Source organism: Canis aureus, chromosome 2 (genome assembly GCF_053574225.1).
Source record: "Canis aureus isolate CA01 chromosome 2, VMU_Caureus_v.1.0, whole genome shotgun sequence".
NCBI lineage: Eukaryota > Metazoa > Chordata > Mammalia > Carnivora > Canidae > Canis > Canis aureus.
The window spans coordinates 27,533,481-27,559,748 of NC_135612.1; the positions used below are offsets into that span (position 1 = coordinate 27,533,481).

The 26,268-nt window shown below is 41.7% G+C and overlaps 1 protein-coding gene across 1 annotated transcript in view; it reads right to left on the reverse strand.

Annotated features, from left to right (window-relative positions):
• Positions 1–243: 243 nt before the first annotated feature.
• CMYA5 (cardiomyopathy associated 5) overlaps positions 244–26,268 on the reverse strand; it is an 89,541-nt gene continuing 63,516 nt past the window's right edge. Inside the window, exons 8-13 of the mRNA XM_077866935.1 lie at positions 24,810–24,956; positions 23,127–23,274; positions 9,570–9,703; positions 8,200–8,299; positions 5,534–5,707; positions 244–1,102 (exon numbers count right to left, since the gene is read on the reverse strand). Coding sequence (XP_077723061.1) covers positions 856–1,102; positions 5,534–5,707; positions 8,200–8,299; positions 9,570–9,703; positions 23,127–23,274; positions 24,810–24,956 — 950 coding nt within the window. The 3' untranslated portion in view covers positions 244–855. The remainder of the gene's footprint in view (positions 1,103–5,533; positions 5,708–8,199; positions 8,300–9,569; positions 9,704–23,126; positions 23,275–24,809; positions 24,957–26,268) is intronic.

Consider the following 26,268-nt stretch of genomic DNA (forward strand, 5'->3'; position numbering starts at 1 on the left):
CAATATAGTATCTAAAAATGACCAACCATTTCATTTTGGCAAAAAGAGATTCCCAGCTTCCTGTAGTTGACTGTAACTATGGGATTAAAGTGTTTGGATTTTTAAAAGATATATGTAAAATTCTTAGGTGAAAATTAGCCATAGCAGAAGCCCCTCAAGTAGGATGGTCATTTACTCTGCAATGTGCCCCAATCCACAGATGCCCGGCTCGTAAGTTACAGAGAAGAAGTTCATACAACATGGTTTGTTTTATGGGATCTAAGCATTTATTTAACAAAATGGAAATTTCTAATGCCTAGCACTTGTCTACATCTAAAATTTCAGGGAAAAGAGACTCATGTCCTACGGTACATATTATTACAAAAGAGTTTGTTATCAACTTAGAGCAATTAAAACACCTTCTCTAATGATTCGAAAACATGATACTTTAGCGGAGTGAGGTGACATCTCTCTTCTGCTAAAAGCACATGTTTCTCATCAGAGACGGATGATGAACACAACCTCCCCTTTGCTCAGACCTGTCCCTCCGAGGATTTTTTTTGCCAATAAAACAGGTGGACGAGCCCTTCTCTGTTGTGGTTCCCAACTCGGGAATAAATCCTTTTAATTTAGGGAAGAACTCAAACTTATAGGAAGCAAAGGGTGAAGGTTGTTTTTCCATCCTCTTGACTCACAAGCTACCTAGAAAGTCAAGGCTTCCTTGGTGGTTTTGTTCATGTGCTGATCGCTGTGTGTGTAGCTATCATTAGCGCGAATGTGTGGGAGACGTTTTGAATAATACATAGCACCCAAGGGAAAGAACAATAGACCCCCAAAATGTGAATTATTGCCCTTGCGAACTCTGAAAGCCAGTGATCACTTGTGCCTTGCAGAATCTGGGGGCTCCATCCCCAGGTGCAAAGTACATTTGCCAGGTTTCTCCAGGGCAAAGGCAGGGTGAACACCCTCATTAAACTTGTGCCTGATGATGAAGAGCAGCTGCCCACTCTCAGCATTAATGAAGAGAAGCCTCTGGTTGTTGTAGTCCAGCAGAATGCCCACCCTGGTGGGACGCTCAGTCACGTGAACATCGCTCACGATGCCGCTGTAGAAGAACGTGTATCTGGAATGAAACAGAACAGGGAATTAAACTCTGGAAATCTTGACGAAAATCACTTGGAGATAACCAATGTTTCAGTCATTAATTTCACTTCACAATAGTGAGTTGCAATAATGTTGTCCCAGATCCTTTAACCAGATCCCTCCTAGATGCTAAAATGCAGAGCTCATCCCAACAGACAAGCATTTTTAATAATTTTGCTCCTTCTACATTAGGAGGCGGTCCCAGAATAACCAGCATATGCCTCCCTTGTGATTTTTCTCAACATTCTAATTCTTTCCCAGCTGCCCACATGTTTTAACTACCGCATTCATGGTGTGTCATTCTTTTGAATAAAACTCCTCTGAGGCTGCCATGTATTTTAAAAAGTACTGCAGGCTTGCCTTCCATAAAATGTATTAATTTTACAGCTTAAAAATTTATAAGTAACTTACATAAAGGCCTTTAAGAAGTTTAAGAAAAAATTTCATTATTTTTGCCCAACTTCTTCCTTTGTATAGGCTCCCTCTACCCCAAACCTACTTTCCTTTTCATCTCCTGTTTTCTGTAGCCTTGAAGCCCAGGGGTGGGGGGTGGGGGTGGGGGGCTGCCTGTCACTTCTCTCTTCAATTCAAATAAATTTAACACAACAAGTATTCATTGGGCATATCTGTGAGTCCAGAACTTTCCTTGGCCTCTGGGGGGATCTGAAGGACCACAGAACACTCTCCTTGCCCTTTGGGGACCCAGGCCCTCCCAACCAGCGAGGAAAACACTGTTGATCACTTAAACGTGAGCTCCGGCTGGGGCTCCATCGCAGGGCACTGACTGGGAAAGTGTTTATAAACACACTCAGAGGACCCATGTGGCTGTGAAAGGAAAGGTTCCAGACCAGGCTGGGAAGGGGGTATTGCCAAACAAAAGAAGCTAAATTGCTCGGTGCAAAAAGTAGCATTAAGTTTGGTGTTTCCTCTTGGCAGTCTCAGAAGCAGAGCTGGGGTCCTGAAAGCGGGGAGGGGAAGAAATGAAAGACAGAAGAGACGAGGGAAAGGTCTGTGAGGATGGTAAGTGTGAGGGGTGGAAGCACTGGGGCTGGCTGGGCCTCCAGCCTCGGGGCAAGTGAGTGACTCTGGTGTGCCAGAGAGCCAAGGACCTCTAAGGCCTATGGTGTCAGTCTCCAAGGCCCAAAAGCTTCAGCACAGGTGTGTTTAGGGAATGGCAAGTCGGCAACTTTGCTGCAGACTAAAAGCTCATGTGACAGGGCAGCGGTTCTGGGAGACGGGAAAGCAAGCAGGGCTCACACGACGCTAAAGGACCTTTGATGCCTTGCGCGGGGGGGCTGATGCACATCTGGAAGCTCTGGGGGCTACAGAGAACACAAGGTTGCAGGTGGCAGCGCCAGGGGGCAGCGGTGCAGGCGGGGGTGCTTTTGGAGGGCTGTGGGAGCACATGGGTCTGAACTGGCTGGTGGGAAAGAGGGAGGGCGAGATGCGCCAGCAGGGGCAGCAGGAGCAATGGCCAGGCGGCAAAATGAGCAAGACCCTAGGTCAGGGGCGATGTCACCAACTGCCTGACCGGCTTGGAGAGGACATGGGAGTGACTCTGAGGACGTGACCTGAATAGGTAAGTCAGCGGCCAGGATCTACACCTGCCTATCCATCACAATTGCCACTGGCCACATGTGGCCACTTAAATTAAAATTAATCACAATTAAATAAAATTCACTGTCCAGTTCTTCAGTCCTACTGGTCACATTTCAAGTGTTCAACAGCCATCTGTGACCTCGTTTATCTACCTTAACAGAATGTTTGATTGCATAGCACTGTTCTAGAGGATTCTGAATGCCCAAAAGAGCCATTTCCTCAGCCTGTTTAGAAGGCTCCCACTGCTCACAGGCCCAGCCCCAGTCAGTCCCTGAGTCAATCCCCTCCACAGAGGCCAAGGAAGGAGAGACATCTCTTGAAGACCTGGCTCCATTGCGAATGTGCCCTGCCCTTCTTCTGCCTCCATTTCCTATCCAGCATATCAGTTCTTCTCCAAACCCACAGTCGGGCCTGAAACCAAGGCTGGCTGCCTGAGGCCAGTTTCCCTGCCCTGCTTTTACTGCCCCCTCTTGGACTGCCAGTGTCTGCTCAAAGATCATCTAGAAGCCTGACTCTAGACACCTGTGTGACTCTGAACTGCTGTACTGGGGTCCCCATGCTCAGGTGGTCCAGTCCCGTGAATCCCACTATTGGCCCAGACTGAGTCCAGATCCCTTTGAGCCCTGGTGGCTACTCCTCTGAGGGCTCCGCAGCCCCCTTTCTGGTCACCTTACTCCTGGATTCCTCTCTTTACTGTGGTCCCAGCTGAGTGCTGGCATCACTCTAGAGGTTTGTAGATTTTGGGGCAAAAAAAGCAAGGGATATGATGAAAATGATGTTCTAGAAAAATCTGCCAGTTGTGACACGTAGGAGAGCGTGAGGTGGGTGCAGGCCACCCCCTGAAGGTACAGGCATGGTGGCTGGGGTGGAATAACAGAGGAGGTAAGGAGGCTGTGAACGAGGGAGGAATGGACAGAAAGAAGTCCAACTGATTCTGTGTCTTCAGACTCTTTCCATTTCTCCTTTCCCGTTGTGACATCTTAAAGCTTGGATTCTATGCAAACAGGATCAAGAGTCATACAATTTAGTTTAAAATCATGAAACCAGAAATGTGGAACACAGAGGCAGTGATCTGCCACAGTGGCTCCCACGGTGCCTAAACCAGCGGTACTCTATATGAAACATGCAGTGAAAGTACTTGAGGCCTGACGTCTCTGCGCCGTGACCACACCGGTGGGAACACTCTTCCTCCCTGAATCCACAGAGCCTACCCTGGGCCCGAAGGTGCCGAAGACCAAGCTTGTCGAACCTGTTGACAGGATATAATTCTGTTCTCCAGTGTATAGGAATTTGTTTCTGGAGGCTAGTCTTTGGTTTGGGGGTTTTAAAGGTTCAAGTGTCTAAGGAAATTTTCATGAAATCTATATCTGGTTCCAGCTCTAAATCTGCTCATTATAAATTCTGGAATTGAGAGATTTTACACTCTGGGCAGGGGTTAGGTCCTTAAGCATTGTGCAGCAATGAACATCAATTATAATAATTGCTCTGACTTGATGAAATGTGACTTTGAATAGCTTCTGGATATAGTGTCCTTATGAACCATGTCAGAAAATCAAACTGTGTCAAGTAGGATGCAGGGAGAAATGTGCAGCCAGAGATATGCAAAATCCCAATCTGTGGGCCTTTTTCTGGGAACTGGTGAGCACCGGAGGCTTCCTTTTTAAAGCATTACATTTGAATAATGCCTCATATTTTTATGATACTTTACAATTTCAAGGCTCTTCCTTGTACCTGACTTCATGTGATCCTTACCACCCAAAAATGTAGCAGACCAGGTGTCATTCTCCTCTGGCAAGATCGATGAGGCCTATGGGATATGCTCAAAGGCTTCATGACTTGTGGTGAGTAGCCACAAGGAGGCTAGTTGAGCACAAGGCCAGGATTAAAGTCACATTTCTAATGAAGACCACCCTGTGAGCATATTCAGATCATCCAGTCCTTGCCTTATCTCTCTGAGACTAACACAGGTTGGGGCTTCATCACATTAACCAACTACACAAAGCTACTAGTATGGTTCAGCAAACTTTTTCTGTAAAGGGGCAGACAGTAAATATTTTTAGCCTTTGGGGGTCACTTGGTCTCCAATACAACTGGTCAGTTCTGCCATTGTACTGCAAAAGCAGCCATAGACAATACGTAAACAAATGAGTATAACTGTATTTCAATCAAACTATTAATAAAATTTTATAAAACCAGGAAGCAGTCGTGTATGGCCTGTGGGCTCCTGTGGCCAATTCCTGATATAGACCAGTAAGGGGAAGGTACTGGGGACTCACTTCTTTCCTCATTTTTGTTGACTCCTCTGTGGAGGGGGCTTTTTAGTATGACCCTTGTCCCTTCCCCCCACCCTGGGGTGAGTCCAGAAGGAAAACTTGGCCATGCATGGCCTGGAGGTCCCTGTCTCTGGACTATGAGCTTCTCAATGAGACACACATCCTTCTTTGTTTCTTCAGGGACCAACTCTGTCCTGCAGGGCGCAGAAGCTGGCTTGGGTGCATACAAGTCTGTTAACAGAGTGCTCTGGGTGCGTACAAGTCTGTTACCAGCTCTGGGTGCGTACAAGTCTGTTAACAGGGCTCAGTATAAGAAATGTCCTTGCCCCTGCATATGAACCACATTCACTAAAATGGGCTTCCTCAGTAATCAGAGCAATAGTTTGGTCTTCATATATTTGAGTCTTCTGTTTTCTTTCTTTGTTGGCTCAGACTTGGGCAGGGAACTAGGATGCTATTGTTAGTTGCCCCAGAGACCCTTGCCTACACATTGACTTGTGACACTTTGACCAACAAGGGAGGACAGGGCTCCAGCGTACCTCTGTGGCTCAGAGCAGTGCATGTACCACGAAGTCTCCCCTTGTCCCAGGGTAGCAGCCTGCACAGCCGAGTGGGAGCAGATGCCAAGTCGGTAAGCCGGGCAGTCTGTGACTGTGGTTTCCCAGTAATGCTGGCCACAGGCAGGCAGCTCCTCGCCCAACACTGATGGGATTCTGCAGACCAAGTGGATCCAGTTAAGCCAGCACAGGATCACCAGCTTTCATCTCATAAACATCACCATTCACAAAGCCATGCACAGTTTAGGCAGGACTCTATCCTTGGAAACTGCTGGAATTTGACTAAAGACACCCTTTGTTCATTACGCCCCCAAATTTGACCCGATCGCCACAGAACTCCACAGACTCACAATGTGCATTTGACATACTCCCATTGCCACAGACAACATGTATGTAGAGTACACACTGCATCTCCTGAGGGAGCTAAGTACCAGGAAATAACCAGAATAGTGGTGGGACAAGAAGAAACGGCACATCTCTGCTTTCAAGGATTGTGTGGAAAGACGAGGGAGGCACTGGGGAGTTCCAAGAGAACATAACTTGCAACATTTTTCTTTAAAACTTGAAGATAGGGCAGCCCCGGTGGCGCAGAGGTTTGGCTCCGCCTGCAGCCTGGGGTGTGATCCTGGAGACCCGGGATCGAGTCCCACATTGGGCTCCCTGCGTGGAGCCTGCTTCTCCCTCTCCTTCTGCCTGTGTCTCTGTCTCTCTCTGTGTCTATGAATAAATAAATAAAATCTTTAAAAAAAAAAAAAAAACTTGAAGATAAAGGGCAGTCCGGATGGCTCAGCAATTTAGCGCCGCCTTCAGCCCAGGGTGTGATCCTGGAGACCCGGAATCGAGTCCCACGTCGGGCTCCCTGCATGGAGCCTGCTTCTCCCTCTGCCTGGGTCCCTGCCTCTCTCTCTCTCTCTCTGTGTGTGTGTGTATGTGTGTGTGTGTGTCTCATGAATGCATAAATAAAACCTTAAAAAAAACCCTTGAAGGTAGGGAGGGGGTAGGGTGGAGAAGGAGTCTTCAAAATCTTCTTTACCGGTGAGCTCCCATGTTTGCTGACCTTGCTGGGCACAGAGAGCAGCTCTTAGGAGGCAAGGCAGCCGGTGAGGTATAGAGCTGACCAGGTGTGATGAGTATGCTTTGTACAAGTGGTGGTCAACAGTCTTTGGGACCTGGCCTCCTTGGATTGTAGCACCCGAGAGGTCATTGAAAGGTCTCCTTTTGTCTCACCTTAGCTATTTTTAAAACAGGCACCGTGAACCCAAGCACTTTCAACTGCTGATGGGCGACCTTGTCTGCATGAGTTGCTCAATTCTGCTTTGAAACGGCTGAGACAGCAAGGAAGCATTTTTAATTTAAACAGTGTTAATACTCAGTCAGCACCCTCTTCTTTTTAACAGATGAGAAAATGATTAATGCAAAGGAATGTATTTCACTTTCTCACGTCTTTATCCAACAACCTCCTTCCAATGAGGTTGATAGCCACAGGCCCTTGCTCCCTGAGCACTGCCTGGCTGCCTGATATTTATAAGTGAATTTTGGGGTTACTAATAAATAAAATACTATGAAACACATTATAGTTATTATCAGTTATTATCTATGAATTCTTACCAACTTCCAGTCTATTTTTCTTTTTGATTTTTTGAAAAATCAAAAAAAGACAGAAAAGCCCAATCTACTTCTTAAATCTTTTTTCCCCCCTGAATTCACTTATTTGTATATTTTTTTGGCACCTACAATGTTCCAGGCCCCATGAGATTCAAAGAGGCAGAAGACAGGGCTGCTGCTTGAGGATTATTCAAGAGGGGAATGGCTGACAAATGACTCCACTTGTGCTCAGACTTTTTCACAGAAAAGATCAAAGGGGGCCAGGGCCCGGAGAAGACTTCCAGGAGCAGCTGGCACCTGAGCTGGGCCACACACAGGTGAATGGCAACCCGAGACCAGAACCATGCAACTCAGCGTGGTGTGGAGTGCTTGCTTGCTGGCAGCCACACCGGGGCACCATCAGCACCCACACCAGCCTGTACTCCCCCACATGTGTTACACTCTTCCAAAGCATTTCATGTGCTTTCTCCCCTGTGACCATTTTGATCCTTAAAATGGCCATGAGAGATTGCTTGACAAATCATGAAACAGTCTTCCCATGATACCTTCAGCTTTTAGCTCATTAATGCTCCTTTTCATGGCAGCTACTGGCTGGGGAGGGACAAAAAAGTCTGAAAATATGAAAGTCCTGCATGTGGCCAGAACCAGAAACTCAACAGAATGTCATTCTCTTCTATTCCTTTTAAAGTGGCCAGATACAAAACCTGGTTTGCTATTGAAGATAAAAGCAGAATTAGCCTGGACTTTTTTTTTTTTTTTTCATTAAACCAGAGATGGTACCTGAAAGCAGCCTGTTTTAAACAAAACCATCTGTGCTTGTGTTTGCGATATGAATATTAACACTTGCTCCAACTTATGAACTACTGTCGCTTTTTTCCTAGTGGTGAACTGTAATTAACCGTATGGGAGTGCTCACATGGATATTCCATACCGTACCTCCAGGCATGTCCCTGAAACCAAGAAATACGCTCAGCTGAGGCCACACTAGAGGGCAACTCAGAAGACTCTACTGCTGAGGCCATCAGGGGCCTCCTCCTACTTACTCTGTCAGCCGTCTCCTCTCAGTGAAGCTGATCACTGTCCCATTTGAGGAAATCTGCAGGGCAGGATGAGCCGTTTCTCTCAACAGAAGAAATCGGGTTCCTGTTGCAGTTAAGAAAAGAGGATTAGAGTGTTACCACGACGGTAAGTGCTGTCCCTGGGTCAAGCACCATATTTCAGACCTTACTCTCCCCTGGCATCAGTGTTTTCAGATCCACAAGCTGAAGATCTCATCCACTGTAAGGCATGTATGAATGCCAGTGGCTACTTACCTCTTCCTGGCGCTGCTGGTGTGCCTTCTGGACAAGAGCTCCCTCTGCTATGCAAAGTGAGCTCCTTGGACCAGCAGCGTCTACATCATCTGGAAACTAGGTAGAAATGCAGAATCTCCAGCCCCATCCCAGACCTACTGAACCAGAATCTGCACTTTCACAAGCTCCTTCAGAGATTCATATGCACCTTCTTCTAGTCTGAAGATGCACTGGGGTAAGCTAAAGGAGTGGTTCTAACAGGGGAAGATGCAGGTGCCATATTGGGACTGGGGACACATGTCTGGGCAGGCAGCCCTCATGTCTTCTTCTCTTATAAACATCAGGTGGGCCCTCACCACATCACAAACAAGGTAGTGCACAAGTTTTTACTGGCTAAGCAAGTCACTTAATGTACCACCCTCAATCTTCTCCCATCTTCGGTTTAGGATAAGATAATGATCACCTTTCCATTTCTCACTTCTTTTCACAATAATTGAGAACAGCCAGGCATTTTTCCTTGGCATCATTTGGCTATTTTCTCCAAAATGTCATTGAACAGCTTTATCACTTCCTTAAGTTATCCATTCATTTATTCAACAAACATTAATTGGCACAACCTATGTGCTAAGCACCAAAAATAAACAGTAGAATAATACTGGAAGCTTGTTCATGGAGTTTACAGTGTAATAAAAGAATATTCCCATCTCACTGTCCCCAAAATACACTCAAAACATACCCACTAATTATAGCAAATTGGCATTAGCCAAACAAGAATCAGCTGGGGGCATAAAAACCACCTCCAGATCAATTAGATCAGGGTCTCCAGGAGTGGGGCCTGGGTATCAGTATTTTTTAAGTCTCCTGGCTGATTGCTAATGCATAGCCAAGGTTGAGAACCCCTTGCATCAGAAAAAAAAAAAAAAAAAAAGAAAGAAAAGAAAAGAAAAGAAAGAAACATCTTGGTCTTTGACTCATCTTGGATCCTCATGCCAAAAACCCAGCACTGCCAAGAGGTTGGGGCTTTAAGAAGAGGCTTCTAGTGTGTCTTCTCTAAGTGGTAAAAGAGAAGGAATGGAAAGGCTTGGAAATAGGTGTGTGTGTGTGTGTAAAGGAGAAAGTACCTCTGGTGGAAATGAGGGCCGCTTCACTCTGCTCGCTCGCCCCAAATGCATTGATGGCTTTCACGTAGAAAAAGTAATTGTCATTGGGTTGGAGGTTAACTTTCAGCTGAAGTCCTTTAATTCCAGAGAAGGATCTAAATACAAAAAAATAATTTTAAATATAAGATTGTGGGGCCTCTGGGTGGCTCAGTGGTTGAGTGTCTGCCTTTGACTCAGGTCATGATCCTGGGGTCTTGGGATCGAGTCCCACATCAGGCTCCCTGTAGGGAGCCTGCTTCTCCCTCTGCCTCTCTCTCTGCATCTCTCATGAATAAATAAATAAAATCTAAAAAAATAATATAAGACCACATGCGAAACAACTCATCATATTTCATCCTGTAGCAAATGATCTTTTATTATCAACAAATTACTTATTTTTTCCTTTTGGTGACCACTGAGTTAGCAAGGTAGGTTTACAAAATGGTCATGGTCCACTAAGATTACTTTATCAAATTACTTCTATCTTTGTCAACTTTTCTCCAATATATGCCTTCCAGATTGCTCTTTGAAATAGATTAATTTTGTGGTTAGTGAGTCTCTAAGAATATATTATTTTCTATATAAACTTTTGCCTAATAGGGCACATAAGGATTAAGATGATGTTAAACCAATCTATAATACAAAGGATGCTAATTATCTAATTGGCAGATCAAGAAGAGCAGAAAACTTAAGGTGAGTGATGATTTTGGACATGGCCATCCTACAAAAGCCACTAAAGTTATAGAAACAGAAGACTCCTAAAAAAGACAGCATCTTTTGAGGCAAGCTTAATCCCAGCAAGTAAAGAGAATTCTAATTGCCAAATAAAATTTCCAAAGTTGCTATTTCTAAATCTCCTGTGTATATTAAAATAAAAGTGCTTGTAGTAGTGTCTAAGTGCCAGTGGGTAACAGCCCAACCGTTTAACCACATCTAGACTTGCTGGATTTGAAGATGGAGCTCTCTCAACTTGCTGGGGAACTGAAGTAGTTTTGTGCCTCTTTTCTATTCTCTTTAATCTGCTTGATATCATGGCCTAGAGCATTTACACAGGTAAATTACACAACCGCTTATTTTTCCAGCCTCCATTTGGAGAGGCTTTGGGGATAGTTACAAATTAGCCTCCTTATTAATGAAAGAATTTCTAATCTGAGTGCTAGTGCCAGGGCCCTGTTCCCAGGAGATGTGCACTGGATTATGGTCTGTGAGAACAATAGTACAGTACCCTTCCTGTTCATTCTCAGAAGGATAGGGGTTTTTTAATCCATTTGTTTGCTTGTTTGTCTTCATTTTTCTTTGTGTTTGTTATTAACAAACATACTGCAAAAGGGTTAGAATCAAAGATTTTCTTTAGGTCACCTCTACTTCTGGTGACTATTTCACTTCTCAATACCTGCCTTAGACAACATTATGGAGAATCAGAAAAAGGAAAAAGCATCATTGATTCAGAAAACCAAGCAATTGAACAGTTGTTAAAAGCAGAAAATACATACAAAGTCACAGTGCCCTCCCCCATTATGTCTAAAAGTGAAAAAACACCCAATGTGTTCCTCAGAAAGAAGAGGGCAGGGGCAGGGAGCAGATGGGGTCTATTTGCGCACATGCTATTTAATAGTGTCCTGGTGGAAGAGGCCTCTGGAAACTTGTCAAGCCTTACTGGTTGTTATTTTAGGACCTGCCACCTGACCAGGGCCCTCTGCAAGTACTATCTTTAGCCCCACCAGAATCATTAAACCACATATTCACTGACAACTAATTATGCTTCAGTTAGTTAATGAAAAACCATGTCCCATGATTGAGAAAGTAATTCCCAACTGGTATCTAGAATATTATTCTGGGGTGGGTGTATATGCTTATCTTATTTGACTTGATGGCTGAATTGATGGTTTAGATGTACATTCATTATAACAAGCAGTAAAGTTATTGTCTCTGTAAGCATACTTGCGCCTGAACTGAATTTACTTCATTCATCCATTAAACAAATGTCTATCAATCACTTATCATGTGCCCAGGCCCTGTTACCCTGAAGCCTGAGTGGGGAGTGGTAAGTCTAGGTGAGAAAATTTCAGTTCCAAGAAGGAATAAAACATACTGGCTTCATTTTGTAATGATGAGGTTGTTAAATACCAAAAATACTGGTTTGAGGGTGTTTGCTTTTCAGTTTTATGAAGTTGGTCAAGGAAAGAATTCCACATATATAGTCAACTGCATCCTATGTCTTATCACTCATTTAAAGAGTAAAGGTTTCCATGGCATTGAAGTCAGAATATAGGATCAGATTCTGCTTTTAATATGTCAGCAGATCGTGTAGACTTGAGAGATCTGCACAATGCCCTCACTGAATCTGTGAAATAAAAGCACCAGGAATGAGAATCAAAGTAATATGAAATGTAGAGTTTTATTGTTGACAAGTCGCCATCGTTGCTCCAGCATCAAGAACAAAGCAAAAAAGCTCACCTACATATGTTTTTTTCTATGTCTTTTCATTGTCTGACCTCACTTTAATGTCATAGAAGTCTTCATATTAGCCACATGAAAACCTTAAAAATTTTGGAATTTGAAATCTGAAGACTGGCACCCTTCCACAGATTATAATTTTAATCTCAAAAACAAAAATGTCAGAACTGTAACTGAATCCATATACATTATTCAAAGCATAGTTGGTAGTAGGACTAAGATTCAAAGAATATCCAAACTGAGGTAAGTGATTACGCCACAGATAGGACCACAACCAGTTCTTGGTGCTTAGGTAAGAAGGGATGTTAGCCTCCTCAGTAATTTAACTGATCTGACCATGTTAGAAGGCTTAAGCTAATAGCAAAATTCAAAAGACAGTAAGAAATGTGACTCAAATGGTTTCACTTTGGGTCATTGGTATGGGAATTCTCCCTACAAGTGCTACAGTGCAGTGGAAAAGGATAGCTCTGTTTTCAGGAACATGAGGGCAAGGAAGCACCTAGAAACCTTAACACATCAGCAATTAGCTGATTGCCAGTGGAGGATAAGCATACCAGGGAGTACAATCCCAGTGCTCTGTGCCCAACAGGTTTTTGAAAGACTCTCAACCTGCTCGTCTCTCTGTTGGTAAAACAAACATTTGTTAAACTCTAATGCTGTAAAGCAGAGAAAAACTATTTCAGGGAGACCCACTGTCTCCTCAGAAATCTGAAAGGCTATCATAAATGAGACATTCCTCCTTTTCTGTTGTTTCAAAAGGCTAATGAGTAGAAGTCACCAGGAGGCAATGTGTGCCCAATGTTACGAAGGCCTTTGTAGCTTGAGACCATTCATTCTTTAGTTTTTTCAAGGCACAACTGAAAAGTTTGACACAACTAGCCATGAACAGTGGGACAAGACTCATTTCACTTGGGACTTGAAAAGGGTCTTTATAAAGTAAAAAGCCATTAGGACCTAATGTTTAGTGGGAAAACACTAAAAGCATTTCTATAAGTTGAAGTCACAGACACAAGGTTAAAAATAAAAAGTCATAGGGGCACCTGGGTGGCCCAGTTGTTGAGCATCTGACCTTGGTTTCAGCTCAGGTCATGATCTTGTGATTGTGGGATGGAGCTCCATCTCGGGCTCCGTGCTTAGTGCAAAGTCTGCTTCACATCCTTTCTCCCTCTCCCTCTGCCCCTCCCCACTTGTGCTCTCTCTCTCTCAAATATATACATATATATAAAGTCATGAAGTGGCAACTTCACCTACCAAGAATTATAAATTATAAAGCTATGATAATGAAAGACTGCATGGCAGTGGGGCATAAATAGATGGATCTATAGAACAGATTATACATTCTAAAGGTCAGGAATAGAGCAAAACACAGGCTCTTGAGTGTATAATAGTGGAATTATTTCAAATCAGAAGGGAAAATGATGGGTTTTCTTACTGGGACAGCTGGATAGCCATATCAAAAAAATAAAATTGGATTACTAATTTCACACTTCCTACTGAAACAAAGTTCAGATGATAAAAGATCGAGTTTTTAAAAATGGAATCACTGGATACTACAAAAAAACGTGAGAGAGGATTTTTAAATATGAGACAAGAAATAAAGCTATTTTTAAGAGATTGATAAATTCAACTAAATTAACATTTAAAAATATCCATAACATATGCAGCGTCACTTACCAGCAGCAAGATGTCAATCAAAACCATAGTGATCTATCACCTCCTACCTCTTAGAATCAGTAGAATCGAAAGATAAGTAATAACAAGTGTTGGTGAGGATGTGTAGAAAGGGGAGCCCTCTGACACTGTTGATGGGAAGGCAAAATGGTGCAGTCACTATGGAAAACAGTATGGAGTTTCCTCAAAAAATTAAAAATAGAGCAACTGTACAATCCAGCAATTTCACTTCTGGGTATTTGTCCAAAGAAAAATGAAAATGCTAACTTGAAAAGATATCTGCACCCCCATGTTCAGTTCACTGCAACATTATTTACAATAGCTAGGATACAGAAACAACCTAAGTGTCCATCAAAGGGTTAAAGATGTGAGATATATCTCTACACAGACCTAGACCTAGATATAGATGTACCTCACACTGGAATAGTACCCAGCCATGAAAAAGGAATGAGATCGTGCCATTTGTGACAACCTGGATAGAACTAGAGGGTATAATGATAAGTGAAATAAGTCAGAGAAAGACAAATACCACTATTTCACTGATATATGGAATCTGAAAAAGAAAAAAGAGCAAACAAAGAAAAACAGAAACATACTCATAAATACAGAGAACAATCTGGTGGTTGCCAGAGAAGGGGAGGTGGGGGAGAGGATGGGTGAGGTATGGGAAGGGGATGAAAAGGCATAAACTTCTACTTATAAAATAAGTAAGACATGAGGATACAATGTACAATATAGGGAATGTAGCTAATAGTATGTAATAACTTTGTATGCTAACAGATGATAGATTTACTGTGATCAATTCATGAGGCATGTAAATGTTGAATCACTATTTTATATACCTGAACCTAATATAATATTGTATGGCAACTACATATGAATGAATAAAAAAGATGCATGGCTAAAAATCTTCAAAACAAATTTGCAACTCATGTTGTAGATGAGGGCTAATGTTCTTCCAAAAAAAAAAAAAAAGAGAGCTTCTACAAAGCAATAAGAAAAATACTTACAGCCCAACAAGAAAAAAATGGGTAAAGGAAATGAACAGTTCACAGAAAAGGAAGTACATGGTTCTGAAATATATGAAATGATGTTCAACCCAATAATAATAATGCACACTGGAACTATAATAAGATTCCATCTTCTAGCTATAAGTTGTCAAAGATCAAAAGTTTTATCATATCCTGTATAGCCAAGGGTATGAAGAACCAGACAGTCTTGTATGCTGCTAGCCTGTGTAAAACAACTACAGCCTCAATGGAAACAGTTTGGTAATATCTATCAAAATCCAAAATGTACATGCTGTTATACATTCTATTTCTAGGACTTTATCCTGCATACATCCTGGTACATGTATGAAATGATATACAAGGTTTTTTCTGAAGCATGGTTTGTGTTAACAAGAAAATGGAAACAAGTACCTTTCAATTGGTCAAATAAATCAAATTATATCTTAAAACACACTATAACAGAATTGTTTTTAAAATTGAGGCAGTTCTATATGCATTGGTATAGGATACTCACCAAGAAATATTTTTAAACAAGAAAAGCAAGGTGGTGAAAATACCTATAGCCTGGCACCATTTGTTGAAAAAACATAGATGTTTGTATATGCAGAGACTACCTGAAAGGATAAATGTGAATCAGGTAAGAGTAATTGTCTCTAGAGAGAAGAACCGAGTGGGTGACAGATAAATGGAAAGGAGTCTTAATTTTCACTGTATCCCTTTGGTATCTTTGAATCAGTGCCATATGTACATATTACCCAAAATCAATTAAATAATTTACTTTTAAGCTCAGGAGTTGGTTGAATGTGTTTGCAGGACACACATTAATTTGAATTTTGTAAAGTAGCTTCTCTAGGAATTCGACAAATCAACAATTTGTGTAGGATGGGAGAAAGGATGTACATGTGCTTAAGGTCACCTGAGGGGCTGGTAACCCTGAGGAGTGACCGCCTCTGCACTGGCATGTCTAGCGCCTAGACTGAAGCATGTTTTCTCTGCAGAGGAGGGGGGGGCGGTGTGTGTACAAACAATATGGAGGAATCCAGTGCCATCACTCCTGGAAGCAGCCTACGGATGGTGCTGTCGCTGCAGTGCATGACAGATGGCTAAATACGAATTGTTTGTTAAAAACACAGTGGGTTCTTGCGAGCACTCCTGTTGGCCGCACCCACATTCAGCCAGTCAGTCAACGCTGTTTAACGTGAGCCGTGAACAGAGTAGAGTGCGGGCCCCTGGGCCCAGCCAGTGAAGTAGCATTTCCCCAGCCTGCGTGGACACCCTAGACCTTCTGCATCGGAAGCTCCTAAGGGCACCCATGAATCTAAGCTTTTACAAGCAGCCCAGTTGACTTTTATGATCAGTTTTAGGCTTGGGAAACATACTCATAAATAGAGTGGGGTGAGAAGAGGTAGGAGGGAGAAAGTGGGGAAAGAAGAAAAATCCATGAGAACGTAAGCAACATCAAATGCAAGAACTAATTGTTGCTCATCATTACAAAATGAAGCCAGTATGTTGGGAGCCATTTAAAAAAACTTTAACTACCTGTAAACATGGAACCTTTTGGTTTAAGGTGAAACATTTTGGTTAAATCAGGATTAAGAAGACAATTCTTTATATATTGATTTTTGGTTTTGAAACTTGGTAAATAAAAATTTTTGAATAAGACTTTTTCTTCTGATAAGTGAGGATATTATGGGATTCAGCGTTAACTAAACATCACTATTAGTTCGTGATAGCGTAGAAACACGAGGGCTGAATGCTGCCAACCATGGGACCTGGGCTTTCCTGTAATTAGATCTCTCACAAAATCCAAGTGAGCCAAAGGATTCCAGTAGAAGGATCCTGGATTTTTGTTTTCTCTGTAGTTCCCCCTCCAAAGCCTGAATGATACCATTTCTATTTCAGGCAGAGGATTCCAGGAGCCTAGTAACCATTCCTCTGGATTCTAAGCTTTCCTATACCACTCAGAGGCCACCTGTGTGGACAATTACTTGAGGTCCCCATACAACTGCCTGCCCAGAATGGTGATTTAACACGACGCTTTCAGATCCAGTTGAAAAATGATTACATCAGGAATGTTTTTGCATCTTTTATAAAACTCCTCTTAAAGACAATCACTATTATCTTGTTCAATAGCCCTTATATAAAGATCTACATGAAAAATTCATCTTAGAGCTGAATGTCAAGAAATATAATTGTCTCTTAGTGAAATGTTATGCTTCCTTTTTATAAAAAGATGAGTTATGTAATCTCTTTCTTTCTCCCTCTTGCTGTCTCCCCCTCTCTCCCGTTTTCACCTTAGCTACCAGGAAGTTCAGATTTAAATTTTATGTTCCATTGAGCTACTGTTCTTAACCTGTACTTTCTGATACAATCTCTTCACCCCAGCATGATCTGGCTCTTGTTTTCACAGGATTGTTTCCAGTGGTTCTATTATGTCTGGGTTTTTTAATGTGAACAACTTGAATACTTTTGGAAATTGACAGAACATAAGTTAGAAGTGAAGGAACAGTCTAGGTTTCCATTGACTGAAGTTTTACTATACAACCAGAAGGTGTTTAAGATTGTAAATGATCACGGTCAAATCAGATTCATTTGGGAAGAAAGATTTCATTTAGGAAAAGTCGAATGTCAAGAATACCAGGGTGGGGTGGAGGGGTGGAAATCATCCCACAGTTCACTCTCCCAAGGGCTCCCTCCTGAGGAGGATTACCTGGGTCAGGAAAACAATACCATAAAAAGACTGCCTATTAGCTCTTAAATAATCCTGAATTTTTGCCCATTCACGTCAGTGATCCTCTTGTCACCCTGTGAAGCAAGCATGGGGCAGGAATAACTGCCTCCTTTGTCCCCAGGTTGTGAAGGTCAAATCATTTGCCCTTGACCATTGGTCATCACCTATCCAGCTGAAAACCTGGTATAAAGCTTTTTTAAAAAAGAAAGAAATACTGGGATTCTTCATCTCCTGTTTAGGTACAGAGTTCATTAGAAAACTTGCCCTTATCTGTCCTTATTATCCAGACACAGCAGCGGGTGTCCCCAGCTAGAAAACCCAACTGTGACAGACATTTCTGTTCCTGCCCCACCACATGTGGCCCGGAATGCTGGAAGCAGGAAGAACATGAGCTGACAGGCCCAGCACCCAGAGCCCAGCCCACCCTGAGGATGTTTCGGGGAGGGCGGCCTAGAGAAGGTCTCTGTACCCCTACGGCCTCAGCCAGGGAGGGGAGCGGGAAGTTCACTACCAACTACTTTTGTGGTGTATTGAGTCTCACAGATTTGTCATTCAGTACACAGCTTCTCTCTGCACAGCCCACACAGCTAATCCCTGTACTATATTTCTCTCAGTTTTCCCTCCTCCACCCACAGTTCTGCTGACTTCTCTCCACACAGGAGAGACAGAACAGCTGAGGAAACAGCCGAGCGGTGGAAAATTTTTGAAAGTGTTTTGAGCCCACCCAACCTGAGGAGAGCATTCAAAGAAAAACAGGAAAGGGTGAGTAGGAGCTCCCTCAGCCCCCACACACAAGCCGTGGATTGTCACTCCCGCCTACCCCCAATCCCAACAGGGGCTGACTGCTGGGACCCAGCCATGGTGCCCACACACAAAAATATGCAAATGTGTTTTCTGTGAGGATTATGGAATGGAGGCAATTGCTTCGCTATTTCAGATACCACGTCATGGGACTTGGGGCTCAGGAGGCTCATTCCATTCAAACACTCACCACAAGAGTCCAACCAGTACCTTTGATCTTAAATCAGAATATTTAGAGGCCATCATACTGGGAGAATGAATGCAGGTCTGAAGATGAATGTATTTCTGTTCTGGCAACCAAAATCAGATTCCCCAGTCTAAAGGCTAATCAATGCCCTTCGTGTGTGTGTGTTTGTATGTGTGTGTGTGTGTGTGTGTGTTCCTATTACTCATCCTTTTCTCCATTCTTTTCATTTCCTTTAAATTTCTCTCCCTACTCCAGACTAGAGTCTTTAAGGCTGTCTGTCTTTTCAGGGATTGGGGGTGAAAAAGAGTTGTGAACTCATCTGAGGATTACCTCAGCTCTCTTTTACCAGAGATTTCAGCCAGTTAGATAACTTGAGGGTGATAGGACAAAGAGGAATTTGGCGACTCCTCTCATTTGTCCACTTATTCATTCATTAAACAGAACTTTATTGAATATCTACACAGGCACAGTCCCCATCCTCACCCAATTAACCTAGCCATATTTAAAAGAATTAATCTTTGATCACCCCTTACTCCCCAGTAGTGACCTCTGGATCAATTTTTAGATCTGGTTTAGCAAAGGATTTTTTTAAAAGAACCCAGAACCAAAAAAAGGGTTATGCAATCAATGGCTAAGAAGATTGTGAGTGCTGTTTTCTATTAGTGATCCATTAACCAGTTTCCAGCCCACAGACTAGGCTGGTCCTATCTCCTACCTAAGCATCCAAGCTCTAAAATTAACTCATTCACCATTCTTTCCTACTTTGTCAGCACAGGTTATTTTGTTTCCATTTTAAATAAGAGACCATCCTTAAATCCAGCCTACCTTTTCTTGTTGGTATCAGTGTTATGTGCTCAGTGCTAATTGAACACATATTTATTGAGTAGCTACAATATGCCAGGTACTGTCCAAGACACCAGGACTACAAATTTTCATCATGATCCCTTCATGAAGTCAACAAGTGAGTGGGATCAGACAACTCTTGGCTTACAGTTTTTTTTTTTTAAAGATTTTATTTACTTATTCATGAAAGACACAGAGAGAGAAAGGCAGAGACGTAGGCAGAAAGAGAAGCAGGCTCCATGTAGGGTGCCTGATGTGGGTCTGGATCCTGAGACCGCAGATTACGCCCTGAGTCAGGGGCAGGTGCTCAACCACTGGGCCACCCAGGCCTCCCAACTTACTGTTCTTTACAAGATACAAAACAACTCTAATTATGGACTGCTGTGCCAAAAAACCAAGGTGAAGAATGTGGTTCTAATACAATGGAATAGTAGGGATTGTTTGCACTTGTTGACTACAGGTGATAAACTTTTAAGTTTCTTTGTTTATCAATTCTATCTGACTAGCTGTGTACAATTGTTATGTTAGTGATAGAGCAATATAGATGATGGTTAAATAGTTAATAATGTTTTATAGAGTTTTGAACCATCCAATCCTGTAAGAAATGTTTTCAAGTTGGTTTTAAGAACCAGATAGTTGAAAGACTAAATAAAGCACGTGGCCACTCCCATAGAGCAGACTTTTCCTTCCTTCTGGAACTCTTAAATTAGAGAACCAAAAGAGATACAAATGAGTTTTGCAGCTCTGGGCCTCTGAGATAAAAGATGAATTATTCCAGTCTCTTGACGTTAACCTGCAGTATGAGACACTGAGGCTACTTGTATTGATGAGGGATGGCTCCAGTGTGATACATCAGCAATAGACTTAGTATATGAACAGAGTAGTGATTTGTGGCCAACATATTTGTGCTTGCTTCAAGAAATTATTTTTTTGTCAGACTTGGCAGGGATCCAGAGGCTGGAGAGTCATCCCTGGCTTGTGGATTGGACATACCATTCCACCTCCTGGAACTGAGGAGTCTTTTAGCACCTAATTGGAAAACAGCTCCATCTCCAACACAACTCCAAACTATCAACAAGGATCTGCATGTGAATCTCCCTTCACTTTAAACTTGCTGGACTATATTCATTCAATAACAAAGGATCCTTGCATTGTTCTCTAACTACTAGGAACTTCGGCTTATCCAGCCTCTCAGATGCTCTCCTTTAACAAGAAAAATTAAAATGAACTGGCTTAAAGTCTCATATAAAATAATGACAAGCCTTATGTTTTAATTAGCTCACCTTTTGTCTTAATAAAATTAGTGGGTGGCCATTTTTTTTCTTACAAATGGAACTGTCATTGGTTTCTTTGGCTTTGATAGAAGGATTTGTTTGGAATATATTATTCATTGGTGATACTAAAAGAACATTTTGTTTGTTTGTTTTGTTTTGAGGGCCCCAGGGTGATCAGGAAAAGGAAAAACATTGATTAAAGAGGTTTTGAATAATAGTACTGCACTCTCTCTTTATAATTTTCATGTGACAAAAGAACTATAACACATAATAACTCCGTGTTGTCAGGCTGTTGAGGTATGCTAACTCAGTCTATGTAATAAAACAAGATTTAGAACTGATGGAGAGGGATGGCTGGGTGGCTCAGTGGTTGAGCGTCTGCCTTTGGCTCAGGTCATGGGATCGAGTCCTGCTTCGGGCTCCCCACAGGAAGCCTGCTTCACCCTCTGCCTGTGTCTCCACCTCTCTCTGTCTGTCTCTCATGAATAAATAAATAAAATCTAAAAAAATAAAAATAAAAAAAACTGGATGGAGAAAATAAGACCGATCTGAGTTTAAATCCTGACTCCAATTTCTCACTCCATCATTTAATACCTTGACCAAATTATTTAACTTCCTTGAATCTCATTTAATGGAGATCATCACCTCACCTCCCTCCTAGGATTGCTGAGAGGGTTGAATGTGAGACTCAGCCCAGTTCCTGGCATGGTGAAGACCCTCAATGGATGACATTTCCTCATTCATCCCTCCTTTCCCTTCTCCCTGTAGCCACATTTATGAGAAGACATCACAGTTCCCCTAGTGAGAGTGCTACTAGGTCTCAGGGTTTCCAGATCTCTGCTGATTTAAGAATCCAATTGTGCTGATATTATTTATGCAAATGTCAGCCAGGGACCGATGCCATACCAAGAATGAGTCATTTCAGAGCTCTCCTTTAACAGTCTAATTTTGCCTCAGAAAGAACTGGGTTTTCCTCACTGATGGTGGAGAACAGTGGGAGAGATTCCCAAGAACGCAGGCACTGCTGATACAGAGTTCTCATGACACCGAGGGCTTTTGTGGAGAAGGTCCAGAACTCCTCTAAGTGACAAGAAACAGGAATTAGCAGCTTGGGCTTTGAAATCTGACAAGATAGGGTTTGGATCCTGATTGTTACTCACTAGCTGAGTCCCCCTCTTTAAAGTGTCTGTTTTCTCTCAAGAGTTCTTATAAAAATTAAGGAAGGCAACGTGCATGAAGCATTTAGGACAGTGACCGGCACATAGTAAATGCTCAATAAAAGTCAGTTATACTCTCTTCTATCTCTATCTCCTTCTCTCTCTCCTATCTCTATCTCCTTCTCTCTCTCCTTTCCACCTTCTCTCTCTTCTTCTCCCACCCCGTCCTGGTCAGACTTTACCTCTGCTCTGTTTGCTAATTATTGAAGCCTGCCTGCCATCCAGCAGTTGGCACATTAACGGAGATGTTGTTTTTTACACATTTACTATGTTCTCACTTCTGCTGAAATGCTTACCTCCCACCCATACACACCCCAGTCAACATTAATTCATTCTTTGATCATTATTTTATGAAGCCTGTCTTCACATACTTAAAAGAAACTATAATTATTGCTCAGTCATATGAAACTGCACATAACTAAGTAAATAGTTGTTGATTGATCCTGTAGATAATCAGGAGCTTAAATAATACACTTTATTAAAAAGCTGTCTAATTTCACACCATTATTTCTAAGTTTCATATTCTACCAAAATAGTTTATCTCAGTAAACTGCTTTTTTAAAAAGCTACATATGTCTCTATTAAAATATGAGCATTAATAATAATGATCTGAATATGCTTCATGGAAAGTGAAGTTGCTCTATTATCATGGATTGGAGGCTAAGAAATCACCACCTCGGTAAATAAGTTAATATTTACCAAATGCCCTCAGGATGCACAGCCCTTTATTGATAACTTTAAAGATTTATAAGTTTAGTGAGAGAGATTCCCATTTCTTTTTTTCCTGGAAAAATTCTTTATGCTTTCAGAGACACAGGTAGATTATAGATTATAGATTATATATGTATGTATAGATTAGAGATTATGTCTCTATACATATACATATATATACATATATATATAAAATTAGCTTCTTTATATTGGCTTTATATCACCAATACAACAAGGAGACATAGATTTACATTATATACAAGCTTACTATTATTTTCCCAAGTTAGGTGTATCTATTCTGATATAACCACTAAAAAGTGCATGAAATATGCATAAATCCTGTCTAACGACTCAAGTTAAATATACCTCAAAGAATGTTCTATCTTATTAAAATTTGCATACATTTTTCTTACAAGGGAGTCATTATTCTACATTGTAGCATGTGTTTTATTACAAACTTGGAGTTCATTGATGAATAGTGATGGAACTGCAAATCAAGTCAACAGCTTAATTAGCTCAGCAGGATTTTAGAAAGCTCTTCCTCTGTGAGCAGTTAGGTTAGGACCTTCACCTGAGTTCCAGGCACCCTGGTCTCTCCCCATGGAGAGGTGAGGTCTCCTGAGGAGCAGATCCTTACCTGAGGCCCTCGCCCTCTGGAGAGTGCTGTCTGCAGTACTCCAGAGTGTAGGTTTCAGTGGCCTCTGGGTTGGCAGGGCGCCATCGGATGGTGGCCGTGTTCCAACACACTGTACAGTCCTCTGCGTGGATTACAGGGGTGGAAGGTGCTGCCAGAGAGAACCAAATCAATTATGGAATGGTCAACATCAGCTCTGCTTCCCTGGTACCGTGCGAAGAGCGCTTGGGCATTGTTTTAAATTTTTTATTAAAAAAAACATTCTTGGGGGATCCCTGGGTGGCTCAGCAGTTTCGCGCCTACCTTTGGCCCAGGGCACTATCCTGGAGTCCGGGATCGAGTCCCGCGTCAAGCTCCCGGCATGGAGCCTGCTTCTCCCTCTGCCTGTGTCTCTGCCTCTCTCTCTCTCTGTCTATCATAAATAAATAAAAACAAATCTTTAAAAAAAAATAAAAAATACATTCTTGGGGTGCCTGGATGGCTCAGTTAGTTAAGCATCTGCCTTTGGCTCAAGTCATGATCCCAGAGTCCTGGGATCAAGCCCTGCCTCCTTGCTTAGTGGGGAGTCTGCTTCTCCCTCTCCCTCTGTTCTTCCCTCAACTCATGCTCTCTCCTTCTATAATGAATAAATAAAATATTTTAAAAATAAAATTAAATAAAAAAATACATTACTGGTTGAAAGCCCAAAAGATATGAAAATTTATATAATGAAAAGTCACCCTCCCACCTCTACCTTCCAAACTGCAGTTCCCACTCATCCCCAGAGAGCCTCTAATATTAGCTTCCTATAAATCCTACCAGTTTCTTTATACCTAAACAAGCAAATAAAAATAAAGAATCTTGTCTACCTCCCTTCACAGAAAAGTTAGCCATGATCTTGTCTTCAGTAGGTACGCAACACTTGTTGCGTACAAGTACGCAATACTTGTTTTGGAAGGCAAGAAGAAAGGATAAAATGGTAGGAATGAGTCATTTCTTCCTCTGAGATAGTTAAAATGATCTTCAAGGCAACCTTGAAGGCAAAATGATCTTATGCCACACCTACTTCAGCCCCTGTGGAAAGGTTCCATGTGGAAATGTATTCCCGGTTGACTATCATTGCTGAAAAATCTTCTGGGGCTCCTGGCACCCATGTAATGAAGCCTGGGCTTCTTTGGCAAACATACCCCCCACCCCATCCACTAGCCTTTCTTACCTCATCTCATTCTTCTCCTTGATTTTAAGTCAAAAGAAGTAATACCAAGTTTCTTATAGTGCCCTGCACACTCCATACTGTTTCTTACCTTGATGCCTCTGCTCATATGTTTTCTTCAAATGGAATACACTCCTTTAATGGATCCTTTAATGGCTTCCATTCAAGAATCAATTCTAAGAAGCCATTCCAGGTCCTCTCCCTCCCCAGGCTTTCTTAGAGAGAGGACACTCTTGTGAAGTGTTCTCATAATAACTTGTAAATCATTAGATCATGGCTCTTGTCACAATTTTTTTATGATCTTCTGCTTTTGATCTCTCCCACTTGACTACAAGCTTCTTGAGAACAGGAACTCAGTTTTATTCATCACCATACACTCAGCATTCTACAACACCCAGCATACAACAGGTATTTAATACATGCACCTTAGTTGACCTTAGTAGTCTGCAAAGAAGTGAATATTGCCTCCCAACACCATTTTAACATCTCTTTACCTGTTCTAAAAATTGCCCTTTCACTGGGAAGGCTACATCCGGTGAAGTTCACAGCCATTACCCACACTTGATAGCATCGGTCAGGTTCCAGATCTTCAAAAATGCAGTAGCTTTCTTTCACTGTCAATCTGTATTCTTCCACCAAGTCTAGCATAAAATACAATTATAAACTCTAGAGTGTCTTCCGAAGTTAATTGAAAACTATAGCTATTGGAGGAATTGCTCTATTATTTTCAGTGGAAAATTCAAAGCGATAAATTTGCAGATAACATTCATTCTGTGATAGCTAGCACTTTAGAATATATAAGAAAGCAATGGCATGGGAAAAAGAGATACTGAGAGTGATGCATTCTTACTTGTAAACACTTATCAGAAAATAATAGCATATTAGTAAGAAGAAAGCAATGGCATGGGAAAAAGAGATACTGAGAGTGATGCATTCTTACTTGTAAACACTTATCAGAAAATAATAGCATATTAGTAAGATTCTGAGCTTCAGCGACCACAATTAAAATAACTTATTTTAACAGCAAATACTAAAATCGCATAGAGTTTATGTTAGCTTAAATCTCAGTAATATAGTCTCAGAAAATTCTTAAGAAGCAATGCCAGTATTTCAGGAGAGAGTATGTAACAAAATATGGACAACCCCATTTTTTCTAAATATATGATGCTATAAAGCACTTTCCCAAATTAGTAAACAATATTAGTATTCAGTACGATTTTCCAAGTTTCAGATCCTGGTTCCTTTTCATGAATTCCAGAATCTTTTCAACTACAGTGTTCCACAATTTATAGAAATACTTATATAATTTTGATAAGTCATAAACTATTCTATAAAGTAACTTGTTCAATCAAGACATTTCCTAAAATGTCTTAAGTTATTTTACTTTCAATATTGCAGTGGCATTATTACTCGATACCATGATGAACAAATCTGATCTCTCTTACTGAAATTTTTTCTCCTTTACAAAGAATTATTTTCATTTTTAAATTAGCCCATGGTCATTTTAGTTATCCTCCCTTATGTCTCTCAAAAGTCACATCTTCAAAACTCCTCCAGTTAAGAAGCCCAGATCATTTTCTTTTAAAGGAAATTTAGGAGCTCTTCAATATAGTTTCTTTAATTGCATCTTTCCAGCCCAATGAAGCTCTATACTTTCTGGATGGAAAGTTTGGTTTAAAGAGTCTCATAAGAACTTATACACCGAAAAACATTTCTCCTACATCCTCGAAACTATGGCTATAGTGGAATCATCTTCAGTGGAATCATCTTCTTCACCTGAGTCCTGTCACCCCAGCGCTTGTTACAACAGTGCACATAGAATGTGCTGGGGGGACCGTATACACAGCGTGGTATCACAGTATAGATCACCGGATTAGCTAACTGGCATCAGCAAATTTCAAGTTGTTGAATGAATGAGACACAGTACACATAAGTGTTTTGGGGGGCTGGGGT